At 46.5% G+C, this 21,071-nt stretch overlaps 2 protein-coding genes across 11 annotated transcripts in view; one reads left to right on the forward strand and one right to left on the reverse strand.

Annotated features, from left to right (window-relative positions):
• Positions 1–10,364, reverse strand: part of FAM104A (family with sequence similarity 104 member A) — a 17,012-nt gene extending 6,648 nt beyond the window's left edge. For 2 of the 6 annotated variants that reach the window (XM_045489597.1, XM_045489595.1), the window contains exons 1-3: positions 10,035–10,364; positions 5,480–5,579; positions 2,010–2,144 (exon numbers count right to left, since the gene is read on the reverse strand). In XM_045489597.1, the coding sequence (XP_045345553.1) occupies positions 2,010–2,144; positions 5,480–5,579; positions 10,035–10,255 (456 nt within the window). In that variant the 5' untranslated portion in view covers positions 10,256–10,364. Of the gene's footprint in view, positions 1–2,009; positions 2,145–5,479; positions 5,580–9,859; positions 9,968–10,034 lie in introns of those variants that run through there. The other 4 variants (XM_045489599.1, XM_045489598.1, XM_045489600.1 and 1 more) reach the window with 4 other exon arrangements.
• CE1H17orf80 (chromosome E1 C17orf80 homolog) lies at positions 10,357–20,946 on the forward strand. Of its 5 annotated transcripts, none has more exons than XM_045489574.1 (6): positions 10,357–10,461; positions 11,243–11,349; positions 12,814–14,310; positions 18,825–18,932; positions 19,494–19,598; positions 20,781–20,946. In XM_045489574.1, the coding sequence occupies exons 3-6, from the start codon at positions 12,840–12,842 to the stop codon at positions 20,801–20,803; spliced, it is 1,707 nt and encodes a 568-aa protein (XP_045345530.1). In that variant the 5' UTR covers positions 10,357–10,461; positions 11,243–11,349; positions 12,814–12,839; the 3' UTR covers positions 20,804–20,946. The 5 variants fall into 5 exon arrangements, with proteins under 5 accessions (XP_045345530.1, XP_045345534.1, XP_045345535.1 ...); XM_045489578.1 differs by having other exon boundaries at positions 10,384–10,675; XM_045489576.1 differs by lacking the exon at positions 10,357–10,461 and adding an exon at positions 10,848–10,983.
• Positions 20,947–21,071: the final 125 nt, after the last annotated feature.

The raw sequence follows: 21,071 nt of genomic DNA on the forward strand, positions 1-21,071 counted from the left end.
AGGACTTAAACCAGGGGCAAAGTTTCTTAAAATGTATGCTAAAAATCAGACTAACTTTTGAAAGGCTTGTTACTCCATTTTAAATGGACTGTCTTAGAAGTTAATTTCAGAGTTCATTTGCTACAGGATTTTAAACACAACACACACCTAAGTTTCACCCAAACCCTTCCATCTCTAAGGATGCACCTGCTACCCTACAACAGACTGAAGAGGAGAACGAGCAAAACTAAGAAACTTCAGATACTTTTTTAAAAATTACACTAAAGAATCCCACTGTCCTCGAACTTCACACTACTAAAAAAGATAACCTAATATTCAACTAATTCTTATCAGTTCAGATAAATGGATTGAGAGAATCCTAATTGTAATGACACATGGGTTCCCCTGGTTACTTTTTGTCACATCTCTGCACTCCAAGAGTATCCCTGGGATTTTAGAGTTATGACATGAAAACTTTCCCTTTCTAATAGAGACCCCCCCCCCCAAAAAAAGGACAGAGGCTGCTCAAAGTAAGCCACTTCGCTTTTCTTCCACATTTTCTCTCTGCTTGTTACACTTTATAGTGATCTAAAAATTAAAATGATCTTGGTAAGTTAAAGATATTTTTTTAAAAAACCCACAAACTGCGGCACCTGGGTGGCTCGGTTGGGTGTCTGACTTCGGCTCAGGTCATGATCTCACCCACTGTTCATGAATTCGAGCCCCACATCGGGCTCTGTGCTGACGGCTCGGAGCCTGGAGCCTGCTTCGGATTCTGTGTCTCCCTCTCTCTCTGCCCCTCCCCCGCTCATGCTCTGTCTCTCTCCATCTCTCAAATAAACATTGAAAAAAAATTTTTTTTTTAAACCCACAAACCTAGGTCTTTGCATTTAAAAGATGTACTGCTTCTATTTACTCAGGTAGCAGCACCTTTTATATCCTATGTAACAGAAGCCAGATTTATGTGGAAACGTCTGAGGTAATTTGTAAGTAAAGATACTGAAACTGAAAGCAAAAAGCATTACTACAAATTAAGATAAAATTCAAACCAAAAAGGCCAGCCCCTAAGAGAACAAATTTAAATGTAGCTAGTTTTTACCCATCCAAATAATTGTCCAAGATCAGGGAATGTCACTGCCTTTCCACGGGACCCGATAGGAAGACACAAATTGACAAATGACTTCACTTTTCACTCAATGAACAGAAAAATGAACCTGACCTCTACATTAAGTAAAACAATTCATCTAGCATGGTGTTACAAAAAAATTGGTTCCCATACCAGTAAACTATATATCAATTTTAAAATAGTATCCTCAAGGGGCGCCTGGGTGGCTCAGTCAGTTAAGCTTCTGACTTCAGCTCAGGTCATGATCTCACAGTTTGCGGGTTGGAGCCCCGTGTCAGGCTCTGTGCTGACAGCTCAGAGCCTGGAGCCTGCTTCAGATTCTGTGTCTCCCTCTCTCTCTGTCCCTCCCCCATTCACGTTCTATCTCTCTCTCAAAAATAATATAAAGATTAAAAAAAAATTTTTTTTAATAGTATCCTCAGGCCCACAAGTCATTAAATCTAAGTCGCTGGAGTTAAAATTTAAGGTCTTTGTTTCAAACACCAATTAGAATTTTAAAAAAACCATTAGACCCCAATTTCTTCACTTTTTCTTTAGTATTTTTTTTTTTTTTTTTTTAGGCTTTGAAAGAGCTATTTATTATCAGGTTGATGATGTAGGTCCATCTGATCTAGCTTTTTTAATATAATTTATCATCAAGTTGGTAACATACAGTGTGCTCTTGGTTTTGGGAGTAGATTCCCGTTCTTCGCTTTTTCTAACTAGAGATCTAAAATTGCTTTCACGCTAATACTGTATCACAGCATTAACCTGGAAAAGTATTTTCCAGCTAAAAGACAGGAGGAGGAAAAATATTCTTCTTGTTCCTATGATTTGAGAGAAGTCTAAGACCTAAGCTGCCTCTGGATATATTTAGCAAAATCTCTCAGAACTTCCGTCCGGTATTCTGTGACACGGCACGTACCATGGTTAGGAGCAAGGAGCTCACCAGCCAAGCTCTGGAATCATAGACCCTGCCTCTTACTAATTGTGTATCTCCGGGCAAACCACTTTCTTTTTCTGTGCCCCAATTTTCCCATCTGTGAAGCAGAGATAGCACCTACAAAAATGACAGGAAGAAAATGGACAAGTAGACTAAAAGTTTCTCTTTACAGAACTAATCAGGCAAGTCAGTCCACATTCTTCACCTTCACAGTATCTAGGAAGAGAGGCGTATACTATCTTTCCTTTACAGAAGTAGCTGTGATTTACTTCTGGCATACATAATTCAAACACCTCACATCTTATTTCCCGGTACTGGGCAATATGATTACATTAGGAGAAAAACAGAACTTCTGAAAATTAATTATAAAAAACTTTAATTCTCTCTTAGAATTAAAGCAAACTCCGAGGTGCCTGGGTGGCTCAGCTGGCTAAGCGTCCAACTTTTTTTTTTTTTTTTTTAATATTTTTAATGTTCATTTTTTTGAGTGAGAGTGAGAGAGATAGAGAGAGAGAGAGAGAGAGAGAGAGAGAGCGTACACGCGCAAGGGGGGTGGGAGTGGGCAGAGAGAGGGGGACAAAGGATCCAAAGTAAGCTCCAGGCTCCGTGCTGACAACAGAGCCCGACATGGGGCTCGAACCCACAAACTGCAAAATCATGACCTGAGCCCAAGTCAGATGCTTAACCAACTGAGCCACCCAGGCGCCCGTTTTTTTCTTTTCTTTTCCCCTCACCCTTCCTCCCTTCCTTCTTTTTTTTTTTTTTTAAATGAGCATCCTACTCTTGAGTTTGGCTCAGGTCATGATCTCATGGTTCGTGAGTTCAGGCCTCGTGTCGGGCTCTGAGCTGACAGCGTAGAGCCTGCTTTGGGTTCTTTCTCTCATGCATGCACGCACGCACGCACGCGCGCGCGCTCTCTCTCTCTCTCTCTCTCTCTCTCTGCCCCTCCCCCACTCATGCTCTCGTGCTCTTTCACAAAACAAACAAACATTAAAAAAAAAGTAAACTCCTTCCATATAAAAGCTCTTCAAGTCACAAGAAAAAGAACTCTAAAATTACTTAAGTATTTCAGGAAAAACACAAGAAACGGTTTCTCTTCACTGAGTTAGTCTTAAGAAAACTTACCTCACTGGCCCAACCTTAGAATTAAAAGATAACATTTTCATTAATATGCGACTATATGAAATAACAAAAATAATCCACTAATGAATCATTTTTTTTAATTTTCCTTTTTACACACGATTGTCAAAAAGCAGCCAAGTGCCCCTAAACTTGATATTCTTGTGCTATAAATATAACAATCTATTCCAGTGGTGATGATCCAATCAATTATTTAGGGCTTAACTTTCCATTTTAAAGGTTTTCCTCCCGCTTTTTGCTTCTCTAGCCCTCCCTAGGTTGACTCAGCCTCATTACTTGTTAATCCCCCCCCTCTGGAGAAGCAGAGCACAAGCAGCCACCCATGCAGAGAACCAGTAACTGCTTGGTGGGCAGGGCTGGAAGGAATGGTCAGAACCCTCCATGCGAGGTCTACCAGGGAGCTTAGATTACCGTGAAAAATAAAAAGTACCTGTACTGACTGTTAATTATAACAAAGGCAAGCTGGTCCATCTTTCAGACCAATGATTACAGAGTAGTTTATCCACTCCATGTCTTTGAACAAGTAAGAACAAGACACATGAACCAAGAGGTTGAGTAACAATACGTTGTTTGCCTCTGTGATACCAATGCCCAGGTTTTCGAAAGGGAAGAAAGATCATTTTCTACAAACAGCAATTAAAACAAAGCAATACAAAAATACTAAGAGTCTTAGTGAAAATAGGAGATCAAAGCGTTTCCTTTTGTTTTTAATGACAACGTATGTTCCTATTCTCAGGCATCACCACTGTAAATACAGGGCAAACGATCAATACAGTCAGACCGACTGTACCTTCGAGCTAACAAACCTCACTCAGCAGGATGTGCACACAGACACAAGGAAAGAAACACTGCAGTGGATAGATACAGTGAAAGCACTCACTGCGTGCTCTTTTAACAGACTTCTGATCCAAAAGAATGATGGAAAGTCAACTGTCACAGTTTCATCACTGGATGCTCGTGGGAGCCTCTCTAAGCTCTGCTTCACTTGCCCCCTCCAGTTATTGCCTTACACAAAAGCTCAATTACTTTTCTGCGAATCATTTTTAAAAACATAAGAAAAAGGAAAGAAAGCATAACAGAGGATTTTTAAAAGGGGGAGAGAAGTCACAGAAACTCACATCCCCACACAAAAAGATCCCACCCACACTTGTTCATGAACTGCTCCTAGTCGTGTAGGACCTATGTGAGAGTTAACCGGCTTTCCCCCCTTTGGGAGAGCTCCTTTGGATTTCTGGCAAGGACCGGATGTAGGTCAAATCCTACTATCAAGGACTGTTTAAAGTACAAATTATTTCAGTGGTGCAAAAACTGTGATACGCAGAGCTCTGCTTTAAGTTATAAGGCTAAGGCTTAGGGATCCGTGCTGGGGAGGAGCTTCCCGTCAGGGTGACAACTCAAGGGTCACAATTTTCCAGTGTGTAAGTTAACAGAGGCGTCACTTAAATGCTAGCTGCCCTCCTTTCCCTCTGCAGAGCAGCCTTTCAACTGCACCAAAACGCTCCCTGTGGTATGCAGAATGGACCGCTCTTGTCGGGAAACCAAAACTTCGGGAGCTCTTTCCCCCTCACGCCTCTCTCTCCCCACCACCCTGCCTCCCACAGGAGTTCTTTTAGAAGGCGATAAAAAAGGAATAACACTCAGGGGCGCCTGCGTGGCACAGTGTCCACAGTCGGTGAAGCATCCGACTCCTGATTTCGGCTCAGATCACGATCTCACAGTTTGTGAGTGTGAGCCCTGCATCGGGCTCTGTGCTGACAGTGCGGAGTCTGCCTGGGATTCTCTCTCCCTCTCTCTCTGCCCCTCCCCGCTCTCTTTCTCTCTCTCAAAATAAATAAACTTAAAAAAAAAGTAGTAACACTTAAAAATAGTATTTTGCATACACACACATGGCATATTCTGAATGCTTACATAGTTTGTCATGAATAAAATTAAACATGAATTTCATGCGAATGAAAGCAATATACTTGCCTTAAGGATGATTAATGGCTTAGAAACTTAGAAAATAGTTGGTTTCTCAAATATCAACCAGAGAGCTCAAAGATGAATTTTCAAAGGTCTATGACACTCGTAACAAATTTTGTGCTCTGTGTACATATTAGTATGTGCATATATACTCTTCAATGGAGAAAGGGTGCACGGTTTCCTCAAAGGGGCCGTGACTCAAAAAAAAAAAAAAAAAAGTTGAAACCACTACACTCAAATAAAATCACTTTTATTTATTCAAAGAATAATTTTAATCACACAAAGAAACTGGGTTATTTAGACTTTGTTCAAGCAATGGAAACGGCACACACTCTGACCACACTTCCTACCTCTGTGTCCCAGGACTCATGAAAGACAGGGTTTCTACTACTCCTTTTGGTCTGGGGGGGAAGATGGTGGTCTTCTTCATTGCCATTCCTTCTCCTTTTCCTGAAATCAAGTTACAAGAGAAAAAAAAAAAAATCCGACAGTTGATCTTTTGGACACTTAAAATCGTAAATCACAACAAATGTGCCCTCTCACCCGAGAAAACAGAATTCGCATGCTACCCCAAGAGGTAAAAAGTTGAAAGTACACTACCGTTGGGCACAAAGTAAAAATACAAAATAGCAGCAGCAGGGGTGAGCTTAAATTAGTACAACTGATGTCTAAAAAGAAGCCTGGCAACTTTAAATGCCTACCGGGAATAAATAAAAGTAGGGTGATGCTAATGACTAAGCTTCCAAATTCCACCTAATCAAGGTTATGGTCCTTCGACGTTTCCTGAAATCACAGTTTCAAGTTACCTAATCCTACTCCTCCCACAGGACAACATGGAAGACAGGAGCGGCTGTCGTTGCCCACATACCCCTAAAATCCTAATAAAACTGGGGTGCTACGCAGGAGGATCATTAAAGGTTCACGTAGCCTTTGATGTGCAGTTTTCTCTCACCCCTGACTTCCCCCCAATCATCACATGAAACAAAAGCTCAATGCCCTCTAAAGTATTAGATCATTTTTCCCGACATTCATTAGAAAGGCTGCTCTTGGACACATTAACTCCATTATTCTCTCTACAGCATCCCTAGTATTATGACACGTTACTTCACCAGATTGTTACTTTGGTCTGGAACCCAGGCTGCTCAAAATTCTCCGGTTTAAAGAAAAAAATCACACATTTACCTCAGTGTTGTCAGATGTGCAACAAAGTTTGTATGTATTCTATGCAAGAATTAAATGCTTCTAGAAGGACTTCTAAATCCCAGTTTAGAAGACAGAAGTTAGAGATAAATTAAAGGAGGTATTATTTTAAGTCGAATTGCCTGGAATTGTGCTGTCCAGGACATGAGCCACTAGCTATCGTTATATTATGATTATACGTTATTATAACATATAGTCAGTTAAATTAAATTTAAGTTACTATCCAGTTCCTTAGTCACACTAGCTACATTCTCAGTGTTCAAAGGCCACAGGTAGCTAGTGGTCACTGTACTGGACAGCACGGACAGAGGACATTCCCATCACCACAGAAAATGCCAATGGACAGTGTTGGCAAGAGGCCATCGATACGAAACGGCACAATGCATTACCATGAAAATTCTTAAAGATTCACATTCCCATAGCTGGAGGGAAAAACAGCTTTTGCGCAAGTACTGAACTTGAGCACGTGGCATCTCGTACGGCCATGGCCATACATTTTCTATGCGAGCAGTGCGGCAAACCATGGCGGGCCCGTCCGTAATCCTAAGGTTTTGAGCTGAAGTCTTGATATTGGAGAAAATTTAAGGTACCACCCCGAGCTCAAGTTCCCGGATTCTGCAAAATTCCTGTACTCTGAATACATCTAGCTTTATTCATAAATACAGATCTAGGCGTGGAATGATAAATTGTGACTGTGTGATGCTGATAAAGCATTAACCAACCAGCAAAGGGCTGCACCATTTACCTCATTCCCAGACTCAACTGCTTCTAAGACCATCATTCCTGCTCCCTAACTTTCTCTCGGGACATTAGATCTTACCTCCACGTTACTTTGAAGTATTCGCAGGTTAAAAACAAGGTGAAAAGCAGGCTTAAAACTAATTTAAATGGATGTGCTATTACCATAGATTTGAACCAAGAAATTACTATTTTCGTCCTGCTATGACCAGAGAATTTGTTCTGGAAAAGAGCTACAGTTACAGGGCAAGGTCTGATGGAAGGCCAGTTGACACAGCTGGGAAACTCACCAAATGACAGTATGCTGGTCCCCAAACTCTTATTAATGTGCCAGCAGCTGACTGGGCCACTCTAAGCACTTCTGAGCCCGACCCAAACTTTCTCATTTCCTCACTTATAATCCAGACTGTATCTTTCCAGGGACAAGAAAACGAATGTCAAGGAGGTTGCAAAGCAAAAAGAGCGTAGGAACAAAGAGGATGGGCTGGTTTTGCGGATTTCAACTAAACTCTGGGAAAGTCGCATGAAAATATCCCTGCCTCACGATCAGCTGCTTTCTCAAGGTACCAGAACAGAACGATCTCGTGTCGGGGGCCCTCTCCTCTGGATGCTACTCGATTAAGAATGAGCCCTGCTGTTTTTCATTCTCCTTTTTCTAGGCTCCATGCAGATTCCGTCCTTGGAACAGTCTTCTTTCAACAAAATCGTTAATAATTGCCAAGATTATAGCTTCATGTTCAACCCTAGCCACACAGTCAGATTACAGCTTTCTACATTAATGCCACAGACCAGGTTATAATTTTAGCAGCTACCATATAATTGATTATATTCTCCCCAGGCATCTAGCTACAGCTTGTTGTTTAGCATCTGTTACTTCTAAGGACGGCTGACTGTACCACTGTCCATCATCTCATTTCTTTCCAATCTTCCTGCCATCTCCTAGAGACTGAGCAGAGAAGAAATCTTAAGAGGGGCGCCTGGGTGGCTCAGTCGGTTAAGTGCCTGAGGCTTGATTTCAGCTCAGGTCATGATCTCACAGTTGGGGAGTTTGAGTCCTGCATCACTTCAGGCTCTGCTCTGCTAGTGCAAAGCCTGCTTGAGATTCTCTATCTTTCCCCCTCTCTCAAAATAAATAAATAAACTTTAAAAAGAAGAAGAAGCAGGAGGAGGAGGAGGAGGAATCTTGAGTATGGAAACTAGTGTTTTTCAAACTTTTTTTTTTTTTTTTTTTAAGTAACAGAACCCTTTCTTTCTGTTGGCAAAAATACCTCAATATATACGAGACAAAGGACCTGTTTTGGTTAAAGTGGGGGTTTTCTTGACCTACATCCACCCTCAATGGCTATCCCAGGGTATTTTATAACAGTCTGAAAAACCACCATCTCAGACCAACGCTTCATCCAGAAACTGGACTTGGGAGACATTATGATAGCGGGAGCTGGCGGAATCGGTACATGAAACATGGGGTGACAAGGAGGTAAGAAACCCCTGTCCAAATCAAATGGTTTCTTTTATGGCAACGAAGTCAGCAGTATAAACGGGCTGAGATTATTTGTGTACCAGGTAAAAGAAATCGGCTACCAGTATACGCACATTTAGATCTGCATACGGCAACGGATAAAGGGAATCTTTCTGCAGGAAATATTTGGGCTTTTCCAGATACGAGACATCACAGGAGCCTATGTTTCTAATACCAACAGCAAGTTGGTCATCGGGCCCCTAATTTCAAATTTAGACCATTCTTGTTCTCTATACGAGCAGGCTTTGTGCCCCACTCACTGTGTACCCAGATCAATAATCCAGTGCAGAAGTATGGCCGACCCTAGATTCTCACTATTAGACCAAACAACCTCAAGATGCTTTCCAGAATCTTAATCCATGAACTGACCATCCCCCAGAGCCGGATCCTTGTGGAAAGACTGCCCAGTACAATCAGAGCCAATGAAAATACAGAACGAGGAAACATCCAGCATAGCCTACCGAGGCAATCCTATTGGCCTCAGCCGAGCTTCACTGAAAGTACTGTGAAGTTAATGAAAAGAGCAGCGAACCTGGAAAGACTGGGGTAAACCTGCTGAGCTCCCAGAATGTTTCCTTATCAGAAAAATGAAAGTGTAGGACTTGGTGATCTATAGGTTTTCCACAAAGGGATTTTTCTAATCTGAAGTAAAACTGCTCCGCTTCATTTGGGGTTCCCAATCCCAACTTTCTCCTCCCCAACTGTCTTACAGGGCGTAAGGAGGAGGAAAGAAAGACAAAGAAATTGCAGTTTGATCGGGACTCTATTCTGTACACGTCAAGCAAGCATAGCACCCCTAGGTCAAAACCCAGGTCCTGAGGTCAAGGTTCAGCGGAAAGTAGAGCATCGCCATATAATCCTACCTCCCGCCTTCAGAGTCAAACGGCTCCGCGTCCAAACAGTTTAGAATCCTGCCTGTTTATGCTATAAGCCACTTTGGTCATCTGCCCTCCTATGTTCACAACCGTCCGGGGCACAAATTCTAGTGTCTATCCCAACCCTTCCCCACTGCAGAGCTAAACCCCATCCTTTCTGACCTTGGGGAGACGGCAGCTCCCAGCCTCGGTCCCTCAAAGACGTCCTAGGGGCTCCCTCTCAAAGATCAGACATTCCTCCCATCCCCCCACCCTCCTAAATTTAGGACAGGGAAGCTTCAAGGGCCACTGTCTCTCTTCCGGGACCGTTCAGACTGCATTCCAAGTAGGGAAATATAAGAGGGAAAAAGACGGGGTTGGGGGGAGACTTGGACCCTGGCGAGTCACTCCTCCAGCACCTCAGAGACCAGGTACCCGACCACTCGCGCATCCTTCTCTCCCCTCCCCGGGGCCGTAGGGCGCCCAGATGGAGACCCACAGGGCCCACGCTTGCTCGGACCCCCGCTACGCGTGCTCCCTCGGCCCCAGCCCCCAGCGAGGGGCTGGGAAGGAAGGAGGTCCCTGCGGTCTCACCTGGGGCGGAGGCGCTCGCTCATGGCAGCCGGTGGAGGGGAGCGACGCGGCGCCGCTCCGCGAGCTGAGGGAACAGAGGGTGTTGTGTTCCGGCGGCCGCCACGCCCACCCCCTCGGGCCTTGGCTCTCGCCGCGGCGCGGGTGGACGCTGCCGGCGGTGAGTACCCCTCGGTGGGACCCGTACCACCGCTACTTCCGGCGTCTGCTCCGCGCCCCCCCATGTCGCAGCCGCCGTGGTACCGCCCTCTCGAGGCTGCGCAGTGGCGCGACGGCGGCCGCGCCGACCGGTAACCCCGCCCACGGGAAGAGGCGGGCTCCGAGTGGGGAGGAGCGCCTAGGAGCTTCTGGGAGAGAGGACCTCATGAGAAGGCGGCCCGAGCTTTCGCCTGTTCGCAGCCGAAAAGTGACGGCATATAAGTCAAGCCAGGTTTAAATTAATTTAAATTATTTCATAATAATACGATACAGGTACTTAAGTTAAGCACCTATGAGCTAACAGTTTTGTAGAAACATAGCTGAGAAGCATCAGGCAGTGGCGCAGACGGCCTGCGGCGGGTCCCCGACAGGGAGTTAGGAAGCTGCTGGAGGGCTGCGCTGGGGGGCTTGTCGCGGGGGCTTCCGGGACTTTCACACCTGGCTAGGTAAGGACGCTGCTCTGGGCTAATTGCGGCGGGTCGGACTTTGTCCTAGTGCCCACGCCCTATGTCTGGGGGTCAGGGGAGGGGGCTTCCCGAGGAGAGAGGGGAGTCGATCGGGTGGCGGGCCAGCCGTGGGGGGGGGCTTCCCGGGGCCTCCGGATGAACCTCCTCGGCGTCCCTGCGGCTCCGGCTGAGGCTGCAGTGGAGGCCGGCCCGGAGCCGCTAGCTTCCCCACGGCCCCCGCCCACTCCGCGGGAAGCGGCGGCTCGGCTTCCGGAAAGAGTGCCGGAGCTGGGAGGAGGGCGGGCCAGGTATCGCGGCTCAGGGGTGGAGTGGGGTGGGGCGGGGGGGGGGGTGGTGCGGTTGGCACAAGTCCGATCCGCCCTGCGCCAGACCGGCGTGCGCGGCTTTAACTGTCTGCTTTCCGGAACACGGAGAGAGACCTGCGCTGCGAGTTGGCTGTACTCGGTTCAGTGCCGCACCACATTCATTCACTGAGTGTGCTGTCGAGTTACTTTTCCGATTGTGTCTTGCGCTGGCTGATAATTAAAATCGAGTTTCTTTTGCCAGACCCAGGAGCTGCGATCGTGAGGCATGGAGATCCAAAAGAAACAACCACAAAATTAGCATCCTTCTGGGGAAGCTCCTGTAAGAAAGTATTTATTTAGGCACCCACGGTAAGACGTTACCACGAGAGGGTGCAGGATCTTCCCAGTAGGACTGAATGTGGTGGAGTACTGTAGGGGCAGACACGTCTAAGAGGTCCCAAGCCTCTTCTGAAGTTATTAGCCTAAGGCCCGTGGACTGGCTCCAGTTGTGGCTATTTTTGTAAGTCAGCGGCTCAAAAGTTTGATTATATTGTCAGAGGGGTACCTCCAGAGTCAGAATGATTACTGTAATCAGAAACAGTTTTGTTTTGCCTGAGTTTACATAGGATCCTAAATGGATTGGCCAGGATTATGTCTGTTTATCTTGTAAATGGTTTCAGTGTCACTCTTTGACTTAAGTAGTAGTTAGAAGGTATTCAGTCACAGTGATTTATGATAGCGTTTGCATGTTTACGTTTAGAGAAAAAATTCGCTCAACAAATACCATATGCCCAGCACGGTGCTCAAAGAGGTACAAGTGATACATGGTATTACTTTTTTTTCATGTTCTTACCTGGTATGAATATCACAAAGGTTTCAAACTAAATGAATTTGCTGACAGTCCATACGCTACGAACCGTGAATGAAAAACTGGGGACCATGTTCCCTCCACCTATATATTATTAGTGCATCGCACACACTTTTTTTTGAGAGAGTGCATGCACATGAGTGTGAGCAGGAGAGGGACAGAGAGAGTGAGAGAGAGAATCTTAAGCAGGCTCCACGCTCACCGTGAAGCCCAGCATGGGGCTCAGTCCCACAAACCTGGGATCGTGACCTGAGCTGAAATCAAGAGTGGGACGCTCAACCGACTGAGCGAACCAGGCACCCGCACATACTTTTATATATATGTGTATGGGTGTACATGTGTTTTACTGATATGGGAAGTGTTAGTACAGCTTCATTTCTCATGCTGAAAGCCTGGAAGTTCTAATATTTTCTTCTTGCACCTCTGTGGATCTTCCATATACCACTTGGAAAACATGACTCTAGTCAACAGCCTTCAGATCTTGGCCTGAATTCACCATTCTTTCCTTACGTGGTATATTTAAGGGCTTCAAACAATTTTTTTATACTCGTGTAATACCCAGTTGACTTGCTGTAACTTTAAATAGCAAACATTTTAATCTGACTGCTAGTTTGGACAACTTTTTCTTCCAGTAACTGTTATTTATTAGGTTTAAGTCTTTTAGCTTTGCTCAGCTACTAGCTAGGGATGTAAAACCTCTTTGATTGTCTTTTACTGATGATTGGTTCCTAGAAGACTTTAAGAAATGTATAATGCCAAGCATAAATGGAGCCAGGAGTATTTATCTTAAAACCAACTATGTCTTCTGTTTCCTATTTCTGTAAGAAAATGAATCAAAACATATTTTTTTAAAAAATTTCCTTCGACCTGGGTTCTTCCAAATGAAAGGTACACATGTAAATGAAATATTAGTATTTACTTTACGAACTCTGTGCCCCTCATAATCTCCCATTTATCTTTTTCAGGAATAAGAGAGTGATACTCTGCCAGGATGGAAGTGTGTCCTTACTGTAAGAAGCCATTTAAACGATTAAAATCCCACTTGCCACACTGTAAGATGATAAGGCAGACTGTACCTGCTGATCACAAAGCTTGTCAGTCCAAGCTAGCCACACGCCCACATGCTACAAGCAGGAAAAGACCAATCACAGACTTAAATAACACTAAAGAGAGAGAGTTAGAGACCAGGAGTGAAAAAAGAAATACCAAGTTGATAAAGGACAAACCAGAACGGACAGTGAAGTCTTTTCCACTACCGGCCGTTGGTTTAGAAAGAGCAAGTAACACAAAGGCAGATGAATACCTCAAGAATCGAGTTCGGTGCTCCCTCAAAATGCTAAAAGATACTGAACCAAAGACTGCCTTTCAGGGAGAAACCAAGGCTCAGTTTTATGCATCAGAAAATACCACTCCTAACAAAGAACTTCCCAAAGATTTGCCTCCATTGGGGGAGAGTAGAAGTAAGCTTTCAGAAACCAAAGCATCTTTACCTCTTGGCCCAGTAGAACCTTCTTCATCAAATCAAGATAGAAAACCTTCAGCCTTACCCAGTGATGTACAGACCACTTCTCCTGATTTAAGATTGGACAAAATTGATCCCCCAAGACAGAAACTTCTAGTAAAGTTAGTAGGTACAGCTAATGGTGATTATCATAGTTCTCCCATGAATCTCCATCATGGGATTGAAAGAGTAAGAACGTCCTCGTCAAGCAGTGAGACAGAGTCCAAGGCCAGGGACCACTTCTCAGAAGTCTCTAGTGATGTTAGAGACCCTGAGATTCAAGAAAAGAGAATGGAATCACAATTTTTAAATTTTAAAGTTATCCCATTAGGTGAAATCCACGTCAGGGAGAACCAAGGGGAAGGACTTGACCTTGGAGTAGAGGCACGTGGGAGCACAGGAAATGCAGAGAAAAGTATATCTGTGACAGACACGCAGGAACGGGCAAAGAACTTCAGTGGTGGTGATTCGGCCACGGAGAAGAAATGTCGAGACGAAGGTCCCGATTTAAATTCGTTCACTCCAAGGGAGACGACTTGCAGTGAGCTACTTTCTGTATCACAGTCGTATAATCAAAATCTGGCCTCTCTGGCTGTCCGATTTTTTCAAGAAGAGAAAGCAGCAGCCTGCAGTCCTCACCGAGTCCCTGATGTGAAGGTGTTCACAGAGCGTAGTGAGCGAGCTCCTCTGCCGCACGGACCGGGCTGTGGGCCCCAGGCGTCACGACCTGGGTGCCAGCAGCCTTCACATTCAGTGCTGCTCCACGCCTCTGACAGCCCCTTCAGTCAGGTGGGCGTGGCTGGCAGGAAGGGCCTCTCAAGCTCCCTGGGCCTGGAGTGGTTTCCAGAGCTCTATCCTGGTTATCTTGGACTGGGGGTGTTGCCAGGGAAGCCCCAGTATTGGAATGCAGTGGCCCAGAAGCCTCAGCTCATCAGTCCCCAGGGGGAGAGACTCTCACAAGGTAAGCGTGCTCGTTTTCAAGGACCCTCCAGCCCCTCCGAACAGCTCTGTGCCTTTTGCCTTAATCAGGTTCAGAACACTCCTGCTTTCTCTCAGCTGACTTGTACCCAGGCGTTCCAGTATGCCAGACTCAATCGTGGTTCTGAAAACACTCATTCTTGCTCCAGAGTGCCTTACCACTCTCCCTTCCCCTGCACCCAGAGTTGATGGTTGGACTAGGCCAGGCTGGCTGGTGGCATTGATCACTTGAGTTTCCCCACTGGGCGGGGGCGTGGCCAGTGGCTATGGGGCAGGGATTCAAACTGTCTTGAGAGACTGGATGAGAGGTTAGGGAAGGAGAGAGGACTGTGAGGGGGTCTCCTCAGAAGCTGTCCAGAGGCTCCTTGCCCGTGCCCGGAATGGGTTAAGTGGCCCCACAGAGCCAGGAAATTCTGGCATTTCGGGGATCCTCACTTCTTCCTGCAGAACCTTACTTTTAGTTATCGGACTACCTCTCTAATTACAATATGTAACGTTTCTTCGTTTTCCTCGTCGGAGAGCTTTAGATTTTTTTCTTTCAAGGTTTTCTAGAAGCATAGTTCATTTTTTTATTTTAGTTTTTTTAAGTTGATTTGTTTTTGAGAGAGACAGAGTGAGAGGGGGAGGGGCAGAGAGAGAGAATCCCAAGCAGGCTCCACACCACCCATTCGAAGCCTGATGTGAGGCTCGAACTCACAAACCATGAGATCATGACCCGAGCCGAAACCAAGAGTCGGGTGGTCAACCGACTGAGCCACCCAGGCGCCCATTACGACACAATTTAACGTAGCATCCATCTCTGGGGTGGGGGTGGGTGTGTGTGTGTGTGTGTGTGTGTGTGTGTAGTATTCATTGGTGCTTTTAGGTTGGACAGGAGACCTGTAGCAAGTCAGAATACCTTTGCACCTGAAAATCCTGTAACCTCTTCCTAGAGACATGCTTTCCCTCTCTGGTATATTTTGTAAATTATTACGTATTCACCAAACCCCAGGTTGTCCGGTGAGAAAAAGCATTTTCTTTTGTATGGTCATCATTCTTTTCTAAAGGTTTCAAAGCAGAAGTACCTCAAGTGAAGCGTAGTGCTAGCTAAAGCTACAATTTTCTTCCACCCGCTGTACAAACACTCCTAACATCAGGCGCTCTCTACAAAGTTGTAGTCTGTCTCGAGGCCAAAGCCGTGCTCGCAAGCCCCTTTTCCGTGTTAATACAGAAATGATATTAACGTCTGAGTTTGTTGATCTCAGAGTGCCTCTTCCATCCATTTTCTTACTGTGGCCCCGCCACTCTGAGAGGTGGGCAGTGATCTGTATCTCTGCTTTGCAGGTGATAAAACAGACACAGAGAGAACATGTGACTTGTCCAAGGTCAGGTTGCTGTAAACGGTAGAGCTGCCAGGAGAACACAGTCTCTTCAGACCAAGTTTCACCCTTTCCACCAAACCGTGTTGCAGAAAGTGCACCAGAACCAGAAACACGGGGGTCGGTCAGCTGTCTCTACTTCCTTGTGGTTGGCATCACGTAGGCACGCGCACAGCCCGTAGCAAATCTCTCTGGCAAGTAGGACTTCTCTAGTTCCTGTGCTGTCTCTTACAGTGCTGAGGAGAGTCTCTGGTGCACCCACTTCTCATTTTAGAGGGAAAGGGGAGGAGACTGACATTAGTCAGATGGTGACTGGATCATCCTCTGCTAGGTACATTACTACCTCATTCAACCCTCATGACAACTCAGGTGACTGTCAGTGACGTCCCCGTCCCGCCGTCTTTTATGGGCGAAGAACCTGAGCCCCAGACATCTTTTATTTATTTATCTATTTACGTTGAGAAAGAGGGAGAGGGAGAGAGAGAAACTCAAGCAGGATCCGCACTGAGCATGGCTGATGCGGGGCTCCAGCTCACGACCATGAGATCATGGCCTGAGCCACCCGGGTGCCCCATGACCCCCAGACATCTCAAGTGACTTGCCCATGTTCATCCAGTGAGTGGTGGTCGGAATTCAAGTCTGGATCCATCTGACTTATCTACCCCTGGTCTTCATACTGTGCACTGGGCTTACTATTCCGGGCAGTTAGTGGTTGGTGTCAGTTTTGATGTAAGTTATCCGTTGACGTGCTCACTTTAGTGGGTCCCAAGAATATAGTGATAAGAAAAAGGTAAGGGCTACCTACAGTAACTAATCGGATCACCTGGCTTGCTTGTGAGATTGAATATGGGGGAAAAAATACAAGGTTTTTGTCAACAAGAGTTTCTCCAGAACAGTGGTGAGGAGCTATTTTGTTCCCTCGTATTGGTCCCAGTCTACAGTACTGTCACTAGCTTGGGCAGACTGGTGGCTCTGAGGACGCGGCTGAGTCGGGTTTCTGTAAGTCAAGAACGAGAAGTAGGCTTACTTATGGAGCTCGGCAGCATTAGGAGCCGAGCCGTCTTGTGAGGTTTAGTGAGAAGGATTTTCACGGACTTACTACCCCAAAAAAGTAGTTTTCCCAGCATTAGAGAAAATAGACTTTAGAAGTTCAAGATTCAAATCTCGGGAGACGGAGCAAGTACAAGTGGCTGACAGTCCTCAGCAAAGAACCTGGAATTGGTTTCCTTTGTTCAAAGGAAAGCCTTGTGAGCACTTCGCTGGGGTGCTTGGCTGAGCCCTGGCCAGATGTCGGTGCCTTGGCTCCTGGGACTGAGAGTTGAAGAGCTCTAGGCCCAAATCAGGACAACCTGATGATCCCATATAGGATTAAAGATTCTTAGACCTCATCTCTAAAGACTGATTCTGAAGTCAGATCTAAGAATCAGATGTCCAAACGTTTCCAAAGTTAAGAGTACTGCAGGTGTTGGGAAGGCCACTGGCGGCGGGAAGGGGGGCACTCAGACCCTGTAGGGGGTGTTGGCAAACAGATGGTGGGGGAGGGAGGAGGAGGTTTGAATAAAATAGTTCCTAGAAATTGGCCGGTGGGGATAGCAGAAAGTAAAATACGGAAACCTGATAGGGTCATGGGTTTTCGGAGACCCAGAAACAACTTCATAAGCCTCTTCTCTCATCTTTAAACAGTGTTTCCGCCGATAGAGTGTCTGAGTGACCTGTTTGAGATGGGACACGTGATGAAGGGGCTCAGAATAGTTAGGATCAGAGCAGAGCAGGAATATGACACGTCAGGATTAGATCTTCTAGTAGCCAGAGGCGGCCATGTGAGGGGACATGTGACAACAGCCAGAGACTGGAGGGTGGGGGGAGTCAGGTCACAGGTCTGGAATTCCAGCCAGGTCAGAGGGGTGATAGGAAATGTTAGAGGTACCAGGGATGGTTCCAGCATTTATGTTAGAGAGTGGAACCGCTGTCACTAGGTTTGGGATAATAAGGATGTCTACACTGGCAGTGGGTCCAGGACAGTGTCTAGAGATGGCAGTGGAGCCAGGTCAAGAGGAGTATAGATCAGAACCCGGGGCCCCTGGACGAAGGGAAGGACGACACTAAAGAAACTCTTAACCACCTCCGTGGGTTCTGAGCTGGCCTCTCCTGGACCTCGGGCTGCTTTTGTATCCCAGCCCAGGGCCCGAACTGATGTCACATTCACACAAGTTTGACTGAACCCTTAGTGGAGGAAATGGGCTACTGGCTGGAGAGGGGACAGAGTGGAGGGGCCGCCCCGTTCCTGACACGGCAGGGGAAGTGGTTTTACAATTGCAGTTGTCACAAAACTGCCTCTTCCCGTCTCTTTTCAAACTTTTTCCAAGAAGAATGGGTTGTGTCATGCTTTGTTTTTTCAAGAGACTAATCTTCACCTTGTGAAATAATTTTCTGGGTAATTTCTTGAAAGCCAGTCTGGTTTGTCTCACTTAATATGATCATTTGGTTAGTATGTTTACCTCCGCAGCAACTTTTACCACATCTGCTAAACTTGTTGTAAATATTCCCTTGTTTACCCTTTCTCCCACTGAGCCAAACCAAGAGCAGAGAACCAGCAATAGTAGAGATTCCCTGCCTATCTTTAAACAGAAAAACAGGTGCAGGAAAGATGTAAATGGAGAGCATAAACCCTCCTTTCTGGTTTTACGTGAGTTATTCACATGTTGAACAGAACTGTTTGCTGTTAGCAGTGGGGTGATAGAGCACCCGTGTTGACCCTAGTAGATACAGTGAGGAGTAGCAGTAGTTAGTATCATGGTAGAAAGTCCTGCCTTCTGCTAAAACATTGCAAGTGGTAGAAAACGTAGACAGTTCATTTCATTAAGCACATGCACATGGAAGGGCTGCAGGGTATATTCATCAGACCAAAAGTGTAGCTAGATCCTGATCCCCAGGGGCTCCCTCAGCCTTTTGCAGAACCTCTTTCGGGGAATAAACCGCCTTGACTTTCAGCACTTAGTTCACTGCAGCCCCGTACACAGTAATCCGGCTGTTTAGAGACCCTCCCCTCAGCCTGGCCCTGGGAACCCCGGGCACTGAGGATCGGGAAAGAGACCGAATCTAGATGAACTGTCACAGTGACTTCTGTTTGGAACCGTAGTTCCTTTGTTGGAAAGAAGCTCGACTGCTCTCAGGAGTTTGGGACCCCCGACCAGACTTACGCCCTCCAGCTTGTCTCTGATGAGGCTCTTGGGAGCTGTCCAGAAAGGTGAGCTGGAGTCATTGACTGTTGGGTTTTGTTGCTGGTTCCAAGCATTTGGAGAAGTTTCTCTTACTTTAGCCCTGATGGTTACAGCAAGGCTAAGGAAAAGAGAAAAAGAGACAAACGTGTAGGCCCCCTTCCCTTGGTCGGTCTGTTTTCACCGTGGAGTCTGACGTCAAAGCCAGTAGGAGAGCGGCTGCCATTACGGGCCAGCTTTCCTGTTGGTGATGTCTCCCCTGGCCACCCCCCCGCCATTTCTCCCCCGCTCGCCTGGATCGTCCCAAAGCCAGGAGGGCTCTACGCCTCAAGTTCACCAGGCGTGTTAACCTGCCCACTCGAGATTCCGACCAAACTCCCAAAACAAGAGTAACTCAACTTGTTAAAATTAAGGTCTTCCACCTTTGGGCCTTTTCGTCTGTTTAAAAAAAATACCCGTGTGGTGTTGGCGAGGATTCTGTGACTTCAATCCCATGGCCCAGGCCGACTGGGATAACTTCGCTATCCGGCAGGTCGAGGCCCCCTAGTTCCAGTTCACCATGGCAACCAGACGTGTTTCTCTCCACACAGGCTGGGTCAGGTGCAGCACCACCGTGAGGAGTGGAGTTGGGGGCGTCACCATGCTCTTCACGGGGTACTTCGTCCTCTGGTGCAGCTGGAGTTTCAGGCATCTGAGTAAGCTTTTTGATACTTTGAGCCTAAAATCACAGGCCTCGTCCCATTACGGGGACCTCTGGGGGATTCTCCCGAATTACTTTGTTTTTGTTTTTGTTTTACAGTTTTGCGTTATCTGACACGGCCCAGTGACTGAGCCACTGCCTGAGGCTCTGGGGTTTTTTTACTACGGGTTTTAGTTAGAATGACCTTTATAAGATTGGACTAGACTTTCCATGATTGCTCCTGTGCTCCCGTGTGAGGTTCTCCCTGGAGATGTGCTGGTCTTGTGCTTTGTCCTTAAAGCTGTTTGCCTGCCAGATCGGCGCCCTTCTTAATTCCCACCTGAGAACTGCCTTTCAGCATTGAAACCAAACAGTTTATACCCCAGGAGAGAAGGAGAAACAATACGGCGGTCAGTCTTGTGTGTGTGGGTCACAGGAGTCTTAGTTAACGTTACTTTCCGCATTGAGAACACAAGCATCCTTCTAGTTGATTTCAGCCTGCCTCGGGCCTTCACCAGGAGGACAGCGTCTGAACTCCACCTCTCTTTTCAGTTCAGGTTAACTTCTCTCATTTTTTTTTACAGTACTACTTTATAAAAATACATTTTTATAAGTAAAAACTTTTCAAAGACATTCTATATAGGAGGATACCCAAAGAGCCCAGCAGTTTTCCACGATTAGAAAAGAGCCCAGACCCTTTCTGAAAACTTGGGGTGGAAAAGTACAAGATGACCGTGAACCCCAGTAGCATTCACAAATGGTCGGTAGGACTTCTACAATACCAGCACTTGACTCTCATTGGAGGTTTTCACGCATTCGGTGCCTAGGAGGCCGGAGAGCAGGTCAAGCGGCAGCCGGACGCCTGCCCGCTGGTGGGGGGCTGGTAGGTGGGGTGTCACACACTCACAGGGGAGAGGAGGTTCCTCCTGGTCAGCCCTGCGCATGTGGAGACCCCCCAGCCCTCAGCTGCTTTCCCAGGGAAAAGGCCTCCCCGGAAAGGTTTACCTGTCTCAAAGGGCTCAGTTGGTTGATACCCGAGGTGGTTTTTCAGATCTTTGAAGAAAGCGGAGCAGAAGCTCCTGATGGCGCCTAAGACTTTATTTCTGAATGTGTGGAGTGATCTGCACAGGCAAGAGACAGACACTGTCCTCGGGAGTGGCCTCCTGGCTTCTTACCGCTTCTCTCTGTTTATCCAAAGAGCTGCAGCGCTGGCGTAAGTAGTGACCCGGACACCACGTAAGAAAGCTCTGAGACTCGGGGAGCACGGCGAAGACCACTGCGGTGCGGATCGAGCGGTTTAGACTGGTATTTGGGGCAGGGAGAGGGCGTGAAAAGAATAAAGTTACTGGATTCTGAAACCGTGATATTAGGAAGCCCGTCCCTTCACCGTGGACAGGCCTGCGTCTGTGTGGCCATGTCTTCGCCTGGCTCTCCAGAGTGACGGAATTCCTGAAAGCCTCCGGTCTGTTGGCCCCTTAAGGCTGATGGT

The sequence above is a fragment of the Leopardus geoffroyi genome, chromosome E1, assembly GCF_018350155.1.
Source record: "Leopardus geoffroyi isolate Oge1 chromosome E1, O.geoffroyi_Oge1_pat1.0, whole genome shotgun sequence".
Classification (NCBI taxonomy): Eukaryota; Metazoa; Chordata; class Mammalia; order Carnivora; family Felidae; genus Leopardus; species Leopardus geoffroyi.

Coding starts and splice junctions, on each gene's coding strand:
- CE1H17orf80 (XM_045489574.1), top strand. CDS start 12,840: ATGGAAGTGTGTCCTTACTGTAAGAAGCCATTTAAACGATTAAAATCC. Junction 14,311..18,824: donor GGGGGAGAGACTCTCACAAG/GTAAGCGTGCTC, acceptor TTGGAACCGTAG/TTCCTTTGTTGGAAAGAAGC. Junction 19,599..20,780: donor CTGGAGTTTCAGGCATCTGA/GTAAGCTTTTTG, acceptor GTTTATCCAAAG/AGCTGCAGCGCTGGCGTAAG.